At 60.6% G+C, this 18,372-nt stretch overlaps 1 protein-coding gene across 1 annotated transcript; it reads right to left on the bottom strand.

Annotated features, from left to right (window-relative positions):
* Window positions 1–1,201: 1,201 nt before the first annotated feature.
* LOC111152746 (interferon regulatory factor 8) lies at window positions 1,202–18,141 on the bottom strand. Its single transcript, XM_022511345.1, has 9 exons — window positions 17,580–18,141; window positions 17,247–17,421; window positions 12,532–12,715; window positions 10,114–10,202; window positions 8,785–8,890; window positions 7,662–7,709; window positions 3,401–3,787; window positions 2,644–2,759; window positions 1,202–2,187 (listed from the first exon to the last, which is right to left on the bottom strand). The coding sequence occupies exons 2-9, from the start codon at window positions 17,418–17,420 to the stop codon at window positions 2,011–2,013; spliced, it is 1,281 nt and encodes a 426-aa protein (XP_022367053.1). The 5' UTR covers window position 17,421; window positions 17,580–18,141; the 3' UTR covers window positions 1,202–2,010.
* Window positions 18,142–18,372: the final 231 nt, after the last annotated feature.

The following is an 18,372-nucleotide window of genomic DNA, read 5'->3' as shown; positions in this document are numbered from 1 at the left end:
GTAACTTAAAATACAGAACATGAATCAGCTTTTTAAAAAGTACTTTAATAAAGAACAAAACAGATCAATATACATTTTAAGTAGATACAAAAATAAATATCCCTTTAGCCCATTCAAGATCTATCCTTTACTGTTTGTTTGAGCTAGAGACCAAAACCCGCTGTTCTGACATAATTTCAGAAAACAGATCTGTTCTCCTTAACAATACAATGTCAGCTTTGTTGGCCAAAGAGGAAAAGCCACTTCTGTTAATTTCCCTCGATTTTCAGGTGGATTCAAACACAGCTCGAGGGACCCACGATGACAAAGTCTTGATACACACGTGAAGCCGGCATCACCTTCACGAAGTGGCCATGGGGAACGTGAGCAAGGCTTCTCCGGCTTGGATTTCCAGAGACCCCGGTTATAAGGCTGCCAGATGGGCTAAGTGGGGATGACCCTGTCCCCTGAACCCCAGCTTCTCCCGCTTCACAGAAGTGCACCTTGACAGGTAAGGCCCCTTCCTGCCCTTTCAGAGCGAGACTGAGCCAGGGCCAGTGGTGACCCGGCTGGTCGGGAGAAAGGACGAGGCAAAGCCCCTTCTCCCCAACCCAGCCTGGTGGCCACATGAGCGTGGAGCCGGCTTCCCGGGGCCGCAGCAGACACCTGCTTAGCCCCCTTGGCACGCCAACCTCTGCCCGGCCTGGCACATCACCCGGGACACGGAGGGGGGAGAGGCACCCCAACCGAGCGAAATACAACACTGCCCCCCCAGAAAAAATGTTCAAGTGCTTTTTAATCATAAAAGTCATTTTAGAGCCATGGTGGAGATGTGCTGTGTGCACAGTGGACGGTCAGCGGGGAGGCTGACCTGTCCTCACCCCTCTGAGCGTCTGGGGGTGGTAGATGCGCCTTCTCCACGAGCAAACAGCCCGAGTGCTTCCGGGGCTGAAACTGGGCCTTCTCCCCCAGGAGTCGCAGCAAAGGGCTCTGCTGAAGAGCAGAACCGGGCACGGCTCGGGGCCACCCCGGACCGCGAGGGGTCCTAGGGAGGGGGAAGGCACTGTCCCTGCCACCACCCACCCGGGGACTGGGACTGGGGCGCCGCGGACACGTGGTGGTGACATAGTCCCAGTCCACCCGAGCCACGCCCACACGCTTCACGGCCTGGCTGGGCTCTGGTTCACGGACTCGACGGCACAATCAAAATGCTTGCGCGATGTATAGTTACTTTTGCAGTCTGTGGTTTATAGCTCACTTTGTAAGAAAGAAGAAAATTCAGAGCAGTTTACAACAGGACAAGTAAAATGTGTGTATTTTGAAGACCGGTCAAAACCATTTAGAAAGATGAAAAGAGCAAGGGCTCTGGGAATGATTTAATTACAGAAATGAAAACCTAAGCTGCCTGGCAGGAAGGCCCACGGGGAACATTCTGGAACACACCAGGTCCTCCGGCGGGGACGTGCCCGCCGGGGGCAAATCCTAGGCCGCGTGCCCGTCCCCCTAACACACCTGGCGTTTTGCTGTCACCTTCGGAAGCGAGGCTGTTACCTAAGTATTTCTACATCTTATAAACAGGCTTAAAAAGTAAAGACCCTCCACATCGAGTCAAGCGTTGGAAACACAAGTCTATCGCGGTAACACAAGGGAAAGACAAAAGCAGCCTTGTCCCCACATCTCTTCCTGGAAGCAGTTACGTGCTGGTAAAACTGAAGGCCCAGACGTGGGCCTATCCCCAGACACCGAAGGCACCCGCCACGCACGGTAACTGGGGGGTGCAGGAAGCCCCCGTCTGAATCCCAGGTCACAGGGACAGCGCCCAGGTCGTCTGGGGCACGTTTCCACGCTTAAGAGTCCCGTCGCGCTCCTCCTGCAGGGGCGTCAGCGTCCAGTGCTCGGGGACGCCCCTACTGAACCAGGAGCCCTGCGAAGCGTCCCGCCCCAGTCACGGGCATCCGCACCCTTAAATACTGACAGTAACTGTAGGAACGAGGCGCGAGACAGGGCCGGACGGCGCACCCCCGAGACCAGCTACACCGTGATCTGTTGGTTTTCTCTGAAGAAGGGTCTCTGGTGAGAGGTGCACACGTCTGGAAACATCCGGAAGACCTGGTCCAGCTGGGGCTCCTCGGGAGCCTGCACCAGGGAGCCGCCACCACAGCTCTTGCCGGCCTCCTCCACCAGCTGCCGCACGTACAGCTGCTCGATCTGGAGGGACAGACACAGGTCAGACGTAGGGCTGGGAAGCGTGGTGGGACGGTCGCGCACCCCAGCCAGATTCTCTGACTACTCAGTCCAAAGTGCCCACTGAGAACCTCCCCATGAGCCCCCAGGGAGGCAGAGGCAACGGAAGAGCAAGTGGTATTCCCGGTCTGCAGTGCCAGCCGCAGCCACTCCAGATTCCACCATTAGAGTTTCATTCCTTTGCAGACCTTGAGGCAACTGAACCTTGCTAGAAGGCAGAATCTTGCTAGGAAGTGGGCTCTGACTTAAGGCAGGGGGAGGAAACCCAGATCCTGAGAGTCCTGGAGCGTGAGAAGATGACTGAGAGGGAGCAAGAATCCACGGGCCTGCCTCTGCCCACAGGCGGGGTCCCCCAGTCGCTGCTGCCTGTTCTCCAGCCCAGGACAGACGGAGTCCCGAAGAGTGGGCCGGAGAGCTCACCTGCACCAGGATGAGTTTGGAGCGCAGAGGGGTCAGATCCGGAAACTCTTCTCCGAAGCAGAGCACCACCCTGCTGTCCGGGAGCCGGCCCTGGTTGTTATAGAAGTGCTGCAGCTCTGCGGGGACACAGGGCGGGGGAGGGGTCACCACAGCTCCCGGCGCGCTGCCCCTCTCCAACATGGGCACCCAGGGCTTTCATACCGGAGCTCACGCCCCGCACCCCACCCCTCTGCAGGCCGCGTCTCCAGCGAAGCCTGCCCCCCACGTCCCACAGAGATCCCGGGCCAGGTGCTGGAGACCCCACTTCCCAGAGAGATCCCAGGCCAGGGGCAGGAGACATAGGCCTGGAGGCTGGAGCTATTTCGAGCGGAGGCGCAGACAACAGAGGGGACAGAGCAGGGAGCCTGATGTTCCAGGAGGAGCACACAGGGCGGGACAGGAACCCCAGGACTCCGCGCACACAAGGTCATCCTGTCTCACAATGTGCACCTCGATCCCTGAGTCCGACCCTGCAGCCTGCGGTAGGATTTTTCTAGAGACCCTAGTCCTCCCGCCCGCGCTCAAGAAAGCCCCTGAAGCCGTGCCCTCGCTCGCACACGCGCCGGTCCGGCCCAGAGAGGCTCCCCGGGACCACTCGGCCTGAAGGCAGAGCCGGCCAGGAACCCCCCCCCAGCAGCATGCACCCCACGTCTCCCGCTCCCCCAGGCCCAGAGCGCCCCGGGAAGGCTCGGGGCAGCCCGCGGACGGCAGGACCCACCTCGGAAGAACTGGCTGGTGTCGAAGACCTTGACCACCTCGTCGCGCTCCAGCTTGTTGGGCCGGTCCTTGCAGAGCACGGCGTTGCCGCTGCAGAACACGCGGCCCTGGCACAGCCGCTTGACCAGCACGCCCTGGCAGCTGCTGTGCAGCAGGACTCCACGCTCCAGGTGCCCGAAGAGCTTCCGCGTCACCTGCCGCTGCCGCTCGCTGGGGATGGCGTCCGCCGGCGGGAAGCGCACGAGCTCCAGGCCCTCCGGCCCATACAGCTTGGCGCCCGGTAGGCCCGGCTGGCTCAGGGACAGGCGGCAGCCCTCGGGGCAGGTGGTGGTGGTCTGGCCCACCAGCTTGCCGCCGTAGTAGAAGCTGATGACCATCTGCGAGAAGGCTGCGGGCGAGGAGGCCCGGTCAGGGGCTGCGGGAAGGGGAGGGGGCCGTCCTTTCCCCCCAGCACGGCCGGGGGCGGGGGGGTGTTTAACTTCTCGGGGGCCTCTGGGCCTTCAGGGAAGTTCCTCCGCGCTTCTAGAAACCAGGCTTACTAAGGAAACTAATGACTCAATAAAACTCAAAAAAAGCACGCTCCACTCTTCGGCGAGGGTCACCATGACCCGGATGACGCAGGAGTTCGGAAAATCGCTCCGTCTCAGGGTCCCGCTGGGACGCTCTCCTGCGAGGTCCTGCCCCACAATCCCACGACACCCCGCCCACGCCATCCTACGTGCCCCGTAACCGGGGTGCTGCCCCACTCCTGACCGACGCCAGCGCTCGATTCGAGTTCAGGCCGGGGCAAACGACGGCGCCGCCCTTCCCTTGATAGATGCCATCCCCTTGGGGTTCCGTGGATGTCACATCGTGACTCTCCAAACCCTTCAGCTACAGCTATGCTCAGAGGAGTCTACGGCCCAAGTCAGTCCGCGTTTCCAGCAGCGGCCGTGGCACCCCAGCATCAAGTAAACGGAGAGAGGATTCTGCTTGCAATTTTCTCTCATGCCCTTGTCCCCTCAAGAAGCCCCCGGTGGGCACTGAGGGGTCCTTACCGCCAGCTCCGGACAAACCAGGTCTCTGGGCCTCAGGCAGGGGCAGCCAAGGAACCAGAATTCCTAAGTGTGTCTAGTCCTTGGACACCTCCCTCCCCGGGTTCTGCTTAAGAATCACTGGCTCAGAGACACCCAGTGGCTCAGCTGGTTGAGCGTCTGCCTCCGGCTCAGCTCACAATCCTACAGCTCTGGGATCGACTCCCGCAGCGCCCGGCTCCCTGCTCAGTGGGGCGTCTGCTTCTCCCTCTGCCTGCCGCTCCCCCTCCTTGTGCTCTGACAAATAAATCTCTTTAAAAAAGAATTATTTGTTCAATTAAGTACCCCCACTAGCGTTCTCAGGCTCCGTTCTCTCCCGGGGCGGAGCTAAATGGCATTCTGGAATCGCGCCAGGCTGGGAGCGTAGGTGTCCCAGTCCAATCCACTTCCGTGACACGTGGGAACACGGAGGCCCACGTGGGGTCTCCCCTGCGGGAAGCGGCAGCCCCAGCATCCGACCTCAGGTCCTGGCTGGCCCGGGGTCCTGTCCTCCCACCCAGCCGGTCTGTAACACCACATCGTGCCCTGACACACTCCACAACTCCCTGCACCTCATCCCAGAGGAAGAAACACCCCCGCGGACCCTGTCCCCACGCCGCACCTTCACCCTGTTGCTGCCACGGCTGTACTCACACCGGCCCACGGCAGGAGAACTGGCTGCTTCCCAGGGGGCAGCAGACAGGGGCTCCCCACATGCCCGCGTAAGGCTGTCCCCATGACCCAGGGCAGCACAGCTTGGGCAAGGTTTGGGGGGCAAGGCCTGAGCCAGAACCACGGCGCCCGACAGGAGCCACGGGGGAAAAGCCACCACCTGGACAGCTACGGGGCTCCGGCTGGCCCCTCCCCGAGTCTCAAGGGTCCCCCACCCACCGGGGAACGGCCTCAGCACAGTGACACTGTGGTGACGATGCTGGGAGCACAGATGCCTTGACGTGGGAACCCAGCCGTGTGACCAGGCGCAGGTGGCTTCACCACTCTGTGCCTCAGTTTCCCCACCAGCAAAGCAGATGAACAGTGGCACCCACCTCCCTCCGGCGGCCGAGGACGGCGTCAGCTCACGTGTGTGCTCTGCACCCATAAGCACCACAGGAGCAGCTACGACAAGACAAACCCAAGAAACGGGACGACGCTGCCTGCGCAGAGGAGACCCCGGGAGCTCTAAGTCCTAATTCCGGGTCGATGTGGTACCCACCAGGGGCCGCTGCTAGTGCACCGGCCCTACCAGCACACAACCTGCCCAGTGGCCCGGGTAAGGAAACAGGTGTAGACGTTATGGCGTCTGCTGGGACGGCGGGACAGCTGCACGGGGCAGACGGGCTTCCCTCGCTCCCCAGCAGGCCGGCCCTGCGTCTGCGGTCTGCAGCACGGCGCCCCGCTGTCCGAGCTCAGACCCCGCCCTGACCCCTGAACGTCGTGGGCACACTCGAGGCGCACACGGGCAGCCACAGGGGCGTCTGGAGCCACTGGCCCACAGGGACATTGTTAACGCCGATCTGTGGTCACTCTGACCTGGGAAGGTTTCACGTAAAAATCTGAACTCCTGATCTCCCCAGAAAAATGGGACAATCAAGCCTGGTGGCATCTAAAGGCCACAGCATCCAACACTCCCCACCACCTTTCCCTGCCCGGTCCCTCATCACCTCGTCCCTGCAAGGCCGAGAACAGGGGACCCCCAGCATCGACTTATTCATGCAGGTGGGGGTGACTGGAACCGAGGTCCCAAAGTCCACAACCTCAAGAAGAGTGGGTTCTGGTTTTCCTTAGCATGATGCAGAGCTACGGGATGCTTCTCCCGCTGGGTGCTGGGACCTCTGTGGGGCGACCGAGCACACTTCCTCCTCACCCAGATGCCGCTGCCCTGCCCCCAGGAAGCACTGGTCAGCAGACGGCCCGGGCCGCGGCCCAGAGCAGACTAGGTCAGAGGCCTGGCCCTGTGAGCCAGGGCCACTGCCGGGACCGCTGGAGGCAGCCGGGTGCCTGGCTTTGACCCGGGCCACTGCTTCCCAGCTGGGTGACCATGACCAGCGATTTAACCTCCAAGCCTGGGTTCCCTCCTTTGGGAGGCCGGAGCTGTGACAGTCCCCAGCTCACACTGCTGCTCTGCAGTGACACCAGTACTGTGAACAGGGACACTGCTCCTCTAGCATCTTCCTGCCTGGGTATGAAGCCGCCTCCACCACCCCGAACAGCCATCCCATGAGGGCCTTGGTCCGGACACCTCTCGGAACCCCATCTCCTCCTCTGTACCAAGAGACCTCCGGTCCCCCAGACCCAAGGTCCCGCGGTCCGTCCTGATGAGCCAGGCTGTTCGCTTCCCAGAGAAGCGACAGCTGTTGGGGTAGACACCATCAGTGAGTCCTAATGCAAATCCCAGGGGCCACTGGCAGGATGTGTGAGTCCCCAGCATAAGCAGACAAAAATGTACCAGAGCCCACCCGTGACCATGAGGGGCTGGAACACACACGGGACAGCCTGAGGCCCTACCCCCGCCCTGAGGCCCACAGGCTGTGACCCAGCACTTCTGAGCCTGTGCAGGGAGGCCCGTCACAGCACCTCTCGCCAGGTGACGGGAGGTATGAGATGCAGACAGGGGAGTCACAGCACTGATCCTGGCACCTAGCCAGCCGCCACCATCGTCGCCATCCCCAACATCCCATCATCCCCATCACCACCACCATCATCATCACCCCCACCATCGTCATCACCACCACCATCTCCATCATCATCACCAAGTACCCTTATCATTATGAACTTGAGTGCAGAAGACAGTTAAAAAAAAAAGGGCACTCGTGAGACACTGGTGATGCTTAGTGACTGACGATATCTCTACCAGACACTCTAAAGGACACTCCACTTAATCGTCACCACACTCCAGTGACGTTCAGAGGGGCTCAATCCCTCTGCCTGGGGTCACACAAGACGGGCAGAACTGCGCCCGAGCTGTCCCCATGCTCGTTCTCCTGCAGAGTTACACAGGAAGAGCTTTTTGGATCGATTTGGCGGCCCAATCGGAGAAGGGCCTCAGGGATGCCAGCCCCTGGCTTGCCCCCGCAGTGGAGGAGGAGGAATCGCGGTCCTGACTTCTGACAGCAGATCGGCTCATCCATGGACCCGAGCAGGCCCCCGGAGCTCTGCCTTCTAAGAGCACCCATGTCGCACCCCGCCAGCCCGGCGCGGAGCAGCCCTTACCTGAATGGTGCGTGTCGTAGGCAGTGTAGCCCGTCACCAGTGGCAAGCCTGCCAGAGAGAGTGAAAAGCAGATTCAGACCCAGTCGTGTGTGCGGAACCAGCCCAAATGCTCCCTCTGCAGAAATCTCTTTAAAAGGCGCCACGGTGTGCTCCTGAATTCCTACCAGAGGCTTCTACTGAATGTGGGATTCCCCCCACCCCAGCATGGTAACCCACATTTCATACACCAGACCTCAGCTCAACCAGCAAAGGGGGAGGAAACGTCCTCTGGGCTGTAGGATTTTTGATGGAGGGTCAGTGTGATGCTCTGGGGCCCCATTTCCTCCCACCCGAAGGCCTCCTCTGAAACAGCACGAGCCTGTGTGCCCACCCCAGGCCTTGTCTCCAGGGGGGAGTCCGGGGCCCAAGCCAGCTTTCCCCAAGGTGCCACAATGCGGGGAGAGGGGGCTCGCCCAGGGTCCCGGAGGCCAAACTGCCACGACCCAGCCTGGCGGCCTCTGAAGCCAGCTGGGCCGCAGTCCCTTCCCAGTGTCCCGCAGGGAAACCGCGGGGGAGAGACTGAGGGAACACACAGCAATCCGTGCGCGCCAAGGGCAGATGGGGGAGACATCAGGAGCGAATAAATGCATGAATGTCTCCTTCAGCCCGTGACCCCCTGGACACGTGTCCCAGGGACAGTCCTGGTGTCTCCATTAGATGCGAGGACGGAGACTTTAAGTTACAAACTCCCCGCCGACCACGGGATTCGAAGCCAGGGCTCCCAGAGAGCGACCACACAGTCCTGGTCCTGGCCCCGCCCCCCTGCCTCCGCTCTGAGGGGGTCTCTGATGTCCTGGGGGAGCGGCTGGCAGGTCCACATGGCAAGCTCGAGTGCGGCTGAAAGCCCCATCTCCCCTCTGGTCTGGGAGGGGTTGGCCACCCCGTCCCAGGATCGCGGGCCACAAGCCGATGCCTCCCGGGGGAAGGGCCAGGGCAGGGTCTGGGGCAGGGTCCACGTGCCTTCCTAAGAGGCAGTGGGGAGGGGTGCGAAGTTACCTTCAGTAAAGCAGAGCTCACGGCAATACCAGGACCCCCCGCCCCCATCCCCCACGAGCAGGGCGGTCCCTGGAAGGCCGGTCGTCACCTGCGCTGGGCTGCTGTATCCACCACTCCGGGAGCAGCTGGCTCCGGCATGCGTCGGGCGGGGAGGGGCTCCGCTTGACGACCCCCATGTAGTCGTCCACAGACGGCTGCGGGAACAGGGCGAGTCAAGAGCCCTGCACTCACTGGGCTTCCAGAGCGGGACTCGGGGGTTGGGACACATGAACGGATTAGACTTAACCAAAAAGCCACACCATGTGGGGACGCCTAGATCCCAAGACACAAGGAAAACCTTACTGTGCACCTTGACCGATCAAGACGCACCCACCAGGATGAGCCTGGGCAGCTGGCCACTGCAGGACCCCCGGTCAGTTTATGGCTTTTTTTGTGAAACTGCCTGTCGCAAAACCAACGGCCAGGTCACCTGGCTGCCCCGATGCGCTGGAGAGGCAGAAGGGTCTGGGACTCCAGCAAACTGACGCTGGACAGACTCGCGGGACTGAGTGCGTCCTGCCTCCCTCTCCACTCCTGGACCGCCGGCTCTGACTCCTGAACGGAGGCCAACGGCTCTCATCAGCAAACCTGGGAAATCTGGGTTTCTCGGGGCCCCGGTGTGCCAACCTGACCGCCTCCCTCTCGGAGCCGGCAGGAAAGCCTCACAGGGGAAACGGGGTGTCGCTGGAGACGCGAGGCCAGGAATGCAGCCGGTCCGCTGCCAGAGACCACCCCGAAGCCCAGCCGCTGCCGCTCGCACCCAAGCCAGGCCGTCGAGCGGAGGCTCCGCGTGGCCACCAGCACGTTCTCGGGCAGCCGGGCGACTCCTGAAAATCCCGCTGCGGCCACGCGGGCATCAGAAAGACTGTCGTGCCCACACCGCCTCTCACCGCCTCGCGCCCACCCAGCCCACCCAGGGTCCCCCTGCTAACAGCCCGAGAAGCAGAGGTGCGAGGCGGCGGGTGGGACCAGGAAAGGCTGCCTGCAGAGCTGCGGCCGGCATCCGAGACCCCACGGGTTTTGCCGACAGGGACCTCGCCGGTCCTCGGCTCACAGCCCCCGAACGGAGTTTCCATGTGGTTCTAACAGGCCTGTCTATCCGCCGCCCAGCGGCAGACTCTAAGGCAGCAGCCTGCGGGCGACAGCACCCCATCCCCGTCGTAAGGCCAACCCCAAGCCTGGCAGCGAGTTTCCGTCTTGTTCACTGCAGCCCGCCCAAGAAGCCAAGGGATTCCGCGAAGCATTTTCTCAGACCGCTAGTCAGAACGCTTAAAATAGGGCAAGTCCACAGCTGGCGCGAACATCACTGGCCCAGAGCAGGGAGCTCCGCGGCACCGGGATGCACTTGGGGATCGAGGGGAAGGGGCTGCCCGCTCACCTCCTTGATGAGCTCGTCGATCTCGGGTCGCCCGCACTCCATCTCGGTGATCTCGCTCACGCAGCCGGGAGTCGCCACGCCTAATTTGCCTGCGGAAAATTGGGCAGACGCGTGACACACGGCCCAGAGCATCGCAGCCATAATCGAGGGCAGAATCAGGGCTGGCTTTTCGGTCTGGGTTTTTTTTTTTTAATGCTGAGTTCAACAAAATACAGGTCAGTTGGTGTCTTTGCTGGTTTGGAAGAAGCCCAGAAACGATTGCCCGTGCTGCCTCAGCCGTCCGATCGTCCAGGTCAAAGGGAGAAGTCGGTGGTTGTCTGTAACACTCAGAGGGCCGGGACGGCCGTGTGGCTTGTCCCCGCTGGCCGAGAAGGAGCGTGAGCGCCCATCAGATACACTTCACACCAGGCGCTCACCACCCATCTGGGGCACATCTATAAGCCGGGCTGTTTGAAGACACTCAAAGATTTCCTGGCACAATGTGTGCGCAGATTGGAGTCATTTTTTAAAGTTAATTGACAGGGGCGCCTGGGTGGCTCAGTGGGTTAAGCCGCTGCCTTCAGCTCGGATCATGATCCCAGGGTCCTGGGATCGAGCCCCGCATCGGGCTCGCTGCTCAGCAGGGAGCCTGCTTCCCTTCCTCTCTCTGCCTGCCTCTCTGCCTACTTGTGATCTCTCTCTGTCAAATAAATAAATAAAATCTTTAAAAAATAAATAAATAAAAATAAAGTTAATTGACAGGAAATGTCTCTGTGGCTTTTCCAAATACACAGCGCGCATCTGTGCACACACCAGGCGTGGGCACATGGCGTACCGGAGGGCGGGCCCCACCAGGCACAGCCTCCAGGCCCGGGGGGGCCCCATGGCAAGCCCCCACCCCAGGCTCACTCCCTCCCCACACTCACCCCTACCCCTGGGCCAGAGATGTGCCGGCCGTTTCCTATAACCAACGGGCTCCTAACTGACCTTCGCTCCATCCCAGCTGAATCCAGACTCTACTTGGAGACTCAAGGACTGATCAGAAGCTGCGGATGGGGGAAGTAGAGGGAAATAGAGGGAAGTGCAGGGTAGAGGGGGCCCCCCAGTGAAGCCTGCAAACCACTGAAGTACGGAGCAGAGTGGGTCCATTTAGACACTATGCAAATGCAGCGTCCCCCGCCCCCTGAGAACCGACTCCTTCTGTAACCCCCACCGGGGCAGGTGATGCTGGCTGCGCCCCACGCTAGAAGCTAGCTGGGCTCACCTGCCGGGTCAAGCTTGGCTGAGCCGGGGCAGGGGGCAAAGAAGTCACACTTCTCCGTTCCCTCAAACCACAGCTCATTTGGGGCTGATAAAAATTATCCAGAACTTGGACATAAGAGGGAAAGATGCATGCCTAGCCTTTCAGAGGCCTCCCGGAGCATTACCGGCAAGGCCTCCCTGCCACGATCAAGGCCTCAGTCTCCCAGTCAAGGTCCAGGCCTCCCTGTCACAGTCATCAGATCTCCAAGGGAAGGCCGGTCTGACCCACTGCTGATGACCGACTCAGCCACGTTCGGTGCTGACACCCCGTGAAGCTACAAACTCCCAAAACTAGGGCTGCCCACTGGGGACGGGACATCCAGTGGCTGGGCTCGCGGACCAAGTACCACCCGAGCCTCACAGTCTCCGTCCCACGGTCCCTGTCCTGTGCTGGCTGCCCTGGGGAGGAGTTTAATGACTCTGGCCCAGGCTCACCATAGATTTGCGATCGCCACAATTTTAACTCAAATTCTCTGTCGACAGTATCAAGCCTCCCCCAGTGGGAAGAGCTCGGACTCGGAACGTGGGCACAGCCCGGGAGAGCGTCTGAGCGCTCGCTTTCCTTCAGGCTCCAGGGACCAGTCACTCCAGAATCACCGCTTCCCAGAGCCCCCCGGTAACCCTCAGGCTCTAGCTGGGTGCCGAGGCGTCTGGGATCTCTGACAACGAAGCCAAAGGCGCCATCATCCCCCAGAGCATTCAGGAACGTGACCCTCCGCCTGCCTGCGTCCACCTGACTGTCCCCAGCCTCCTCTAGGCCTTGTTAGAAAACAGAAGGAGCTGCGCCTTCACGCTGCCCAGGCCGCTCGCCCCTGCCCGGCCCCGTGACCGCGCCCCAGGGAGGCCCCACTGTCCGCTCCCGGGCTGACAGCAGTGAGCAGCAGGCGGCCCGACCTCCCCACCCTTTCCTCCCATGGGCGCTGCCTCCCCCCAAGTGGAAACTGCCACTTGGCCAGCGGACAGTGGCCGAGGTCAAGGGGAAGCGCTCTCAGGATCTGCTGGCGCAGGCGAGAGGACAGTGGGCTGAGCCGCAACCGCTCACCCAGATGTCCCCCCACCCAGCACCCAGGCTCTCCGGCGGGGGGGCTACGGGCCGGGCGGCCTCTGCTGGGCCCCGCGCCCGTCCTGGATAGTTACATTTTTGCTCCTCCTCGGGCACGATGCGGTACACTTTGTAGGGCTCAGAAATGTCCAGCTGGGACCGGTCTGTCACTTCCTCAAAATCTGGGCTCTTGTTCAAGGCGCAGCGGAGCCTCGTCTTCCAAGTGGCCGGCTCGGCTTTGTCCCCTTCCTTGAACTTGCCTTTGAAAACCGCCCAGGCCTGAAGGAGCAGAAAGCAGCACATGAAAGAGGCGGCCAGCCCCGCCCCAGCCCGACCACTGACACCCACAGCCACAGTCAGGGCCCGCGCGGATCTCGCTGTCCTGACAGCCACCTCTGGCCATCAGCTCGCACTCGGGGCATCTGGGGACCTTCGGGACCCGTGGACCTCCGTCTCAAAAAGACAAGGCCAGGAAGGGCCCCTCCCCAACCAGGACCACCCAAGGGAACCAGAATGCGGCCCCTGCCGGTGGCTCCTCCCCACACACATCTTGGATCTGCCTCTTGGCGAATCCTTCCCGGGACCAGAGGGCCAGGAGGGGCCTGAGGTCAGCGAGCGCAAAGAGGAAGTCGCACATGGTTTCACTAGAATGTTCAAAACAAAGAACAATTTGTTGCTTTTTCAAATCAACCCCTAGCCAAAATTTAGCATGAAAAGGGAACATTTGCAAGAAGTCTGAATGTGGTCATACGCCACCCTGCTACTTTTAATAGAAATTTTGCTTTGCATTTTGGCATTCTAACCCTCGCAGCCCCAGCCACAGCCCCAGGGCCCTGCTTAAGAGGCAGCAGACTGTTTTCTGTCGAGGCTGGTTCTCCACAGCTGTTCTGACCTCTCCAAACCTGACGGTCCTCTCAGCCAGGACCAGAGCTCCAAGCTGGAAACCTGCAAAAGCCACAACACGGAAGGGGGCAGAACTGAAAAAAAATCCAGGTGACCACGTGGACAGGCAGTTTCAAGATTCTGAAACTGGAATCCACACACACCAACGACAGGGTCAGGGCTGTCGGGTGAAAACCTTGGTCTCTGGCAAAGTCAGAGCCACCTGCCGGCCTCCGTCAATGTGAGGTCTGGAGGGAACCCTCAGCCCGACTCAGGAAGACGCCAGTCTTCTCAGGGTGACCTGGTCAGGGCTGAGACACCACGGTCCCTATGGTCAGCCCCATGGAGTTCCCCACAGCAAGGGTCCTCAAGGTCAATGACCACAGCTGTGACCTGGGGACTGGTGAGAGGCAGATCCTTGGGGCCCAACCCCAGGGAGTCCCCTTCAGTAAGGGGGTGCTTAGTCTGGGAACCCGCATCTTCAGCCAGCATCCCAGTGACCACCGTCCGGTGACCCGAGGTGACCAGGGGGCCACACGGGCAGAACTCCGTGACACACCCCCCCACCCCCCACAAAAGACCTCACAGCTTCTCTGTTGAGGCCCTGAGCTCAGATGGCGCCGCAGCCGGAGGCGAACAGAAGAAAGTTCCTCATGGGGCACGCGAGCGTCACCCCCTTCTCCGACGCAGACACAAAGTACCCTCTCATGGGAATGGTTTCCCATCCCTCCTAATCATTCAGTGTTTTATTAACAGCATCGCAGACCGGGCTGGGATTCGCTTTTCTCAAGGAAGTACCTTCCTTCAACAGTAATTTCCGCTTTTCACGCAGTTAAATCCGAGTTTCCCCACTTGGGCATTACTGCTGTGTGCAGCTGGAGGGTACTCGGGGTGGACGCTGTCCTGTGTGGGACCGAATGTCTAAGAGCATCCCGGCCTTGACCCACAGAGCCCCGGCCATGACAATGGGCACTGTCTCCAGACCGGCAAAGGGTACCCTGGAGAGGCGACGAGCCAATGAGCCAACACACCCCTGCCCCGCCCCTGCCGCAAAGCCCTGGTGAATCCGCGTTACAGGCAGCCCTCGAGGTCTGGGCTTGGGGGAACGTTAGGACCTGCCAGCTTTCTACAGGGCCTATGTCCTATCCCACATGCCAGGCTCACACTCACCCGGCCCTCCGGGACATCCTGGCGCAAAGTGGGGTGCTCAGTCGGGGGCGCCCCAGTGGGCTTCAGAGGTACCTCGCTCCCGGTCCTGCCCCGAGCCTCTCGGGCTCTCCGGCTGGCTCTGAAACATCGGCTTAGCTGGGAGCTCTCGAGACCCTTCCGCAGCCTCGAGTGGAGCCATTCGGAGGCCCGGGGCAGTCTGCGCCCCACATGGCGGCTGCCCGCGCGCCCCAGAAAACCGGGGACCACAAACTCTTCCCGATTCGATGTTACAGTCTCGTCTTGTGTTTTAAAAATCAAACGCTTTTTTTTCCCCCTTGACGGCCTACTGCATTTGAACTATCTGTGCTACGAAGTCCGTTCTAGGTCATTTACCCTGTCACAGGGCTGCTCAGAGAAACGACCCTCAGCTTCACCAAATGCTTTTCTAAAAACAAGCATGAGCGGACAGGAGCGCCTCAGGGCACTCAAAGACAGAATGTGCTCGGCCTTTTCCGATCCTGTCTCTGGCCTACCCCACAGGGCCGGCCACACAATCACACCCGCACACCGTGAAGAATTCTCTGGATAAATGGCTTCACGCTCCACGGAAAGGTTTTTTTTGAGCGTCCCCAACAGGAGGTTCTCTACTTACCCAGAAAACCTGTGAGCCTCTCACCCTGTGCAGGTGCGTCTGGGCGCTGCGGGGAGATGCACTCCAAGGCTGGGCCCGGCTGGTGGGGTCCCTCCCTGTTTCTGACCAGCGGGCCGTCCTCCCAGGGGCCACCAGCCCCGGGGGGCCCCCACATCCCCCTCCCACCCCACTCCTGCTGAGATTGTGGGTCCTCTCAGATTGCCACACTGAGCGACTGCGTAACGAACGGAAGCATTGGGGGCCTTGCACATTCTTCTCGCCACTGTTGAAACGGCCATGAGGCACATTGCATAAGACATATAAATCTGGAACTTTATTTCATTACCCCCAGAGCCTAGGCTGAAACAGGGAGCAAAGTGCAGGGAGAGGCCTTGCATGGCCACCAGGAGACACAGCCAAGGACATGGGGCCCACTGGTCCAGTGTCCCCCCCCCCACCCCCAAGAGGTCTCAGTGACGGCCACCCGGAACCCGGGCCCTCAGCACCCCAGGCATCCACCTAAATCTGCTTATCCTCGCCACGGTCAGCAATGCTCACAGGCCTCCGTGGGGAGGGGGAGACGCTGCGGGGTTGAGGGGTGCTGCCAGACATGCTCCCATGCCCAGGGCGGCCCCACAAGCAGGAACCATCTGGCCTGAGAGGTCAACAGTGCCAAGGGTGAGGAGCTCTGGTCTGCAGCCATCCACGACCCAGAATTCCCGGCAGAGCCAGAGGACCCTGGGCCCCGGTGACATTTAGCTGGGTCTTTCCCCGGAGAGTCGGCAGGAAGCCTAAGGCAAAGCCCTCTACTGGCGAGGAGTCCTCAGCGGCAAGGGTAGTGAGACAAAGGATCTCTTCCGGTGGGGAGAAATGAGGACACCGGGGCTACCCGGGGTCCTGGAAGGCAAGACAGGGCAGACCATCCACGTGGGCCCACTTTCTGGAGGAGAGCCAGTAACTGACCGCACTTTCCCAAAGAGATCTGGGAGCCCGGATCAGAGATGGAACAGAAGTGCGGAAACGTGGAGCCCCACCGCCACCGCCACAGAGAACCCGAGGGCTGACCCGCCCCTGAAGCTGGCTGTGACCTGCAGGTGCCCCGCTCCCGGGCCAAGGCACGGTCTTCTGTCATTTCTGTTCGGCTGCCAGAAGAGCATTCCGGGCTGCTCTGGGGTCCCACAGGCCTGTGCTCCTGCCCTCCCCTCGGTCTGGGGTCCTACTCCCATCCCTCCACAATTCCACCTGCCCGCCCGCCCTCCCATCCCTGGACCCCAGATGCCCACAGAACAGGGTGAGGGGGCAGGGGCTCTGAGTCAGCCACCTGGGCTGCGTCCACTGCCAACCCCCTTGACCTCAGGATCCAAATCTCCCAGGGCGGGCCTGCATCCCCCAAGTCTCAGAGAAGCCTGCAGGGGACGACGACCCACAGGGGACCCTGAGAGCCCAGCTGGGCTGCCCTGGCTCTGTGGCCCAAGAGCTGGGAGACCTTGGACAAGTCACTTCTCCTCTTGGGGCCTCCACGGAAGAGGAGGAGAAGCGCCTACTGGATGGGAGTGTGTGGAAGGACAAACCGACCCGCGGGGCGGGCTGGGCACAAGCAAGCCTCTCCACGCTTGGGTACTTCTTGTGTGCAGGGGAAGGAAGACTATTTTTAGAACCTGCTGCAGGTTCGGGGCACCCCACATGACCCGGCCCCGGAAGCAACGACAGATGGTGTCTCTCTCATCTGGGTTGACCCTCCACTGTCAGGCAGAAGTAAGAACACGGAAAGAACCAAGGCTTACACCCTTCCTAGAACTCGTAATGGAAGTGAGACGGGAGCCCAGGGGATAAGGTTTCTGTCTCGGGGCCCTGAAGACTGCTCGCTCCCCGACTATTACTTCTCGTGCAGAAGAAATGCGGAAAGTGCCCTCCATCTCCCCATCGGGAACAAGCCAACAACATCCCACTGACCTCCAAGAGACAAGGACACACAAGAGATGTGAGCAGCCTGCAACCTCGTCTGTGGGAGACCCATTCAGCACCTGATCGTTTGTTCTAAAAAACTAGAATTAGTTTCAAGACAACGAGAACGAGGTCCCTCAACACCCGCACGGGCCTGGAGGAAGACGGACCACCCGGCCGAGGGGAGGGAGTTCAAGTCCGCACCTTAAAGATGGACGCGTCCACTTCCTGGTTGTAATCCTGCTTGCCCGCATGCTTCCAGGGGATCCGGAACATGCTCTTCTCATCGCTCTCCCAGATCAGCCCTGGGTACATGCCGCTGTCGATCTGCTCGATCAGCCACTGCCGGAGCCGCCGGCCACCGTTCCGGTCACACATCCTGGGACAGAAAAGCGCATGTTCAGTGACATTACAGACACCGCCGGGAAATGGGCAGCTGCCCCGCCCCAGGTGTCGGTCCTTCCCGAGGTTTCGGCGGGTGCCCCTTCCAGCCTCCACCAGCTCCGTCTCGGGAAACACAGCCACAGGGAAGGGCACCTTCCATTTTGAGCACGAGATGGGGAATCATCGCCTTCACGTGTCCAGGCCCTAGAACGAGCAGCTCATCACGCGGAGAGCCAATCCCCTGACTTGATGTCCAACGGGACCAGCGTTTGTTAACAAATAGAGCATCTGTGCGCTCCAGGAAAGAAGGGATGCCAGAGCCATCCCTCCTGGACCGTTGCTTCTCAGACGGGTTACTGACAAGAGCGAGAGTCTGGGAATGAGACCGAGCTGGGGTCCCATTTGAGTCCCACCATCTCCCGGCTGGGGGCCCGAGTCATGCTTTCAGCGTGACGTGCCCCGGGAGAACCACCAGCCCTCGGCGTCCCTGGGGGAGGGCTCAGAGGAGGCACTTGCGGCCACGCCTAGACCTTAGAAGGTCCTCTCTAAACAACAGATGTCATCCTGACTGTCCTCCTCGGGAAGGAACAAAAGCAAGGAAACCAGCCGCAGCGGGGGAACAGAGCGAGGTTGGCCAGGCTGGGCTCTTCCAGAAGGCACCAGAATTTGGGGACATCGCCAGGGTGCCCAAAGACATCCTCTGGAAGAGCGTTCCTCCAAGAACAGGGCGCGTTCCCAACAGCAGACAGAAGAAGAACCACCAAGCCGTATCGACACACAGCCCGCGTTTACAAGAACAGGGCTGGAAATCCCCTCGACAGTTGGGCAGACGCCCACCAAAAAAAAAAAAAAAGGCATTTCTACTCTTCTGATTAAAATGTGACCTCTTTGGGCAAACAGGTTTGAAACCATCAGTAGTGACAAGACATAATGTCCCCAAGAATAC

This window comes from Enhydra lutris, unplaced genomic scaffold (assembly GCF_002288905.1).
Source record: "Enhydra lutris kenyoni isolate GAN:26980312 unplaced genomic scaffold, ASM228890v2 scaffoldscaffold30, whole genome shotgun sequence".
Lineage (NCBI taxonomy): Eukaryota > Metazoa > Chordata > Mammalia > Carnivora > Mustelidae > Enhydra > Enhydra lutris.
The sequence above is the reverse complement of the archived record's forward strand: the minus strand, read 5'-3'. Positions and strand labels throughout refer to the sequence as shown.

Bases quoted from the DNA above. Each gene is read 5' to 3' on its own strand.
- LOC111152746 (XM_022511345.1), bottom strand. From the start codon at position 17,420: ATGTGTGACCGGAACGGTGGCCGGCGGCTCCGGCAGTGGCTGATCGAG. The intron at 7,710-8,784 runs GTGACGACCGGC...TCTCTCTGGCAG, and splicing joins GATACAGCAGCCCAGCGCAG to GCTTGCCACTGGTGACGGGC. The intron at 2,188-2,643 runs GTGAGCTCTCCG...CTGTCCCTCCAG, and splicing joins CCAAACTCATCCTGGTGCAG to ATCGAGCAGCTGTACGTGCG.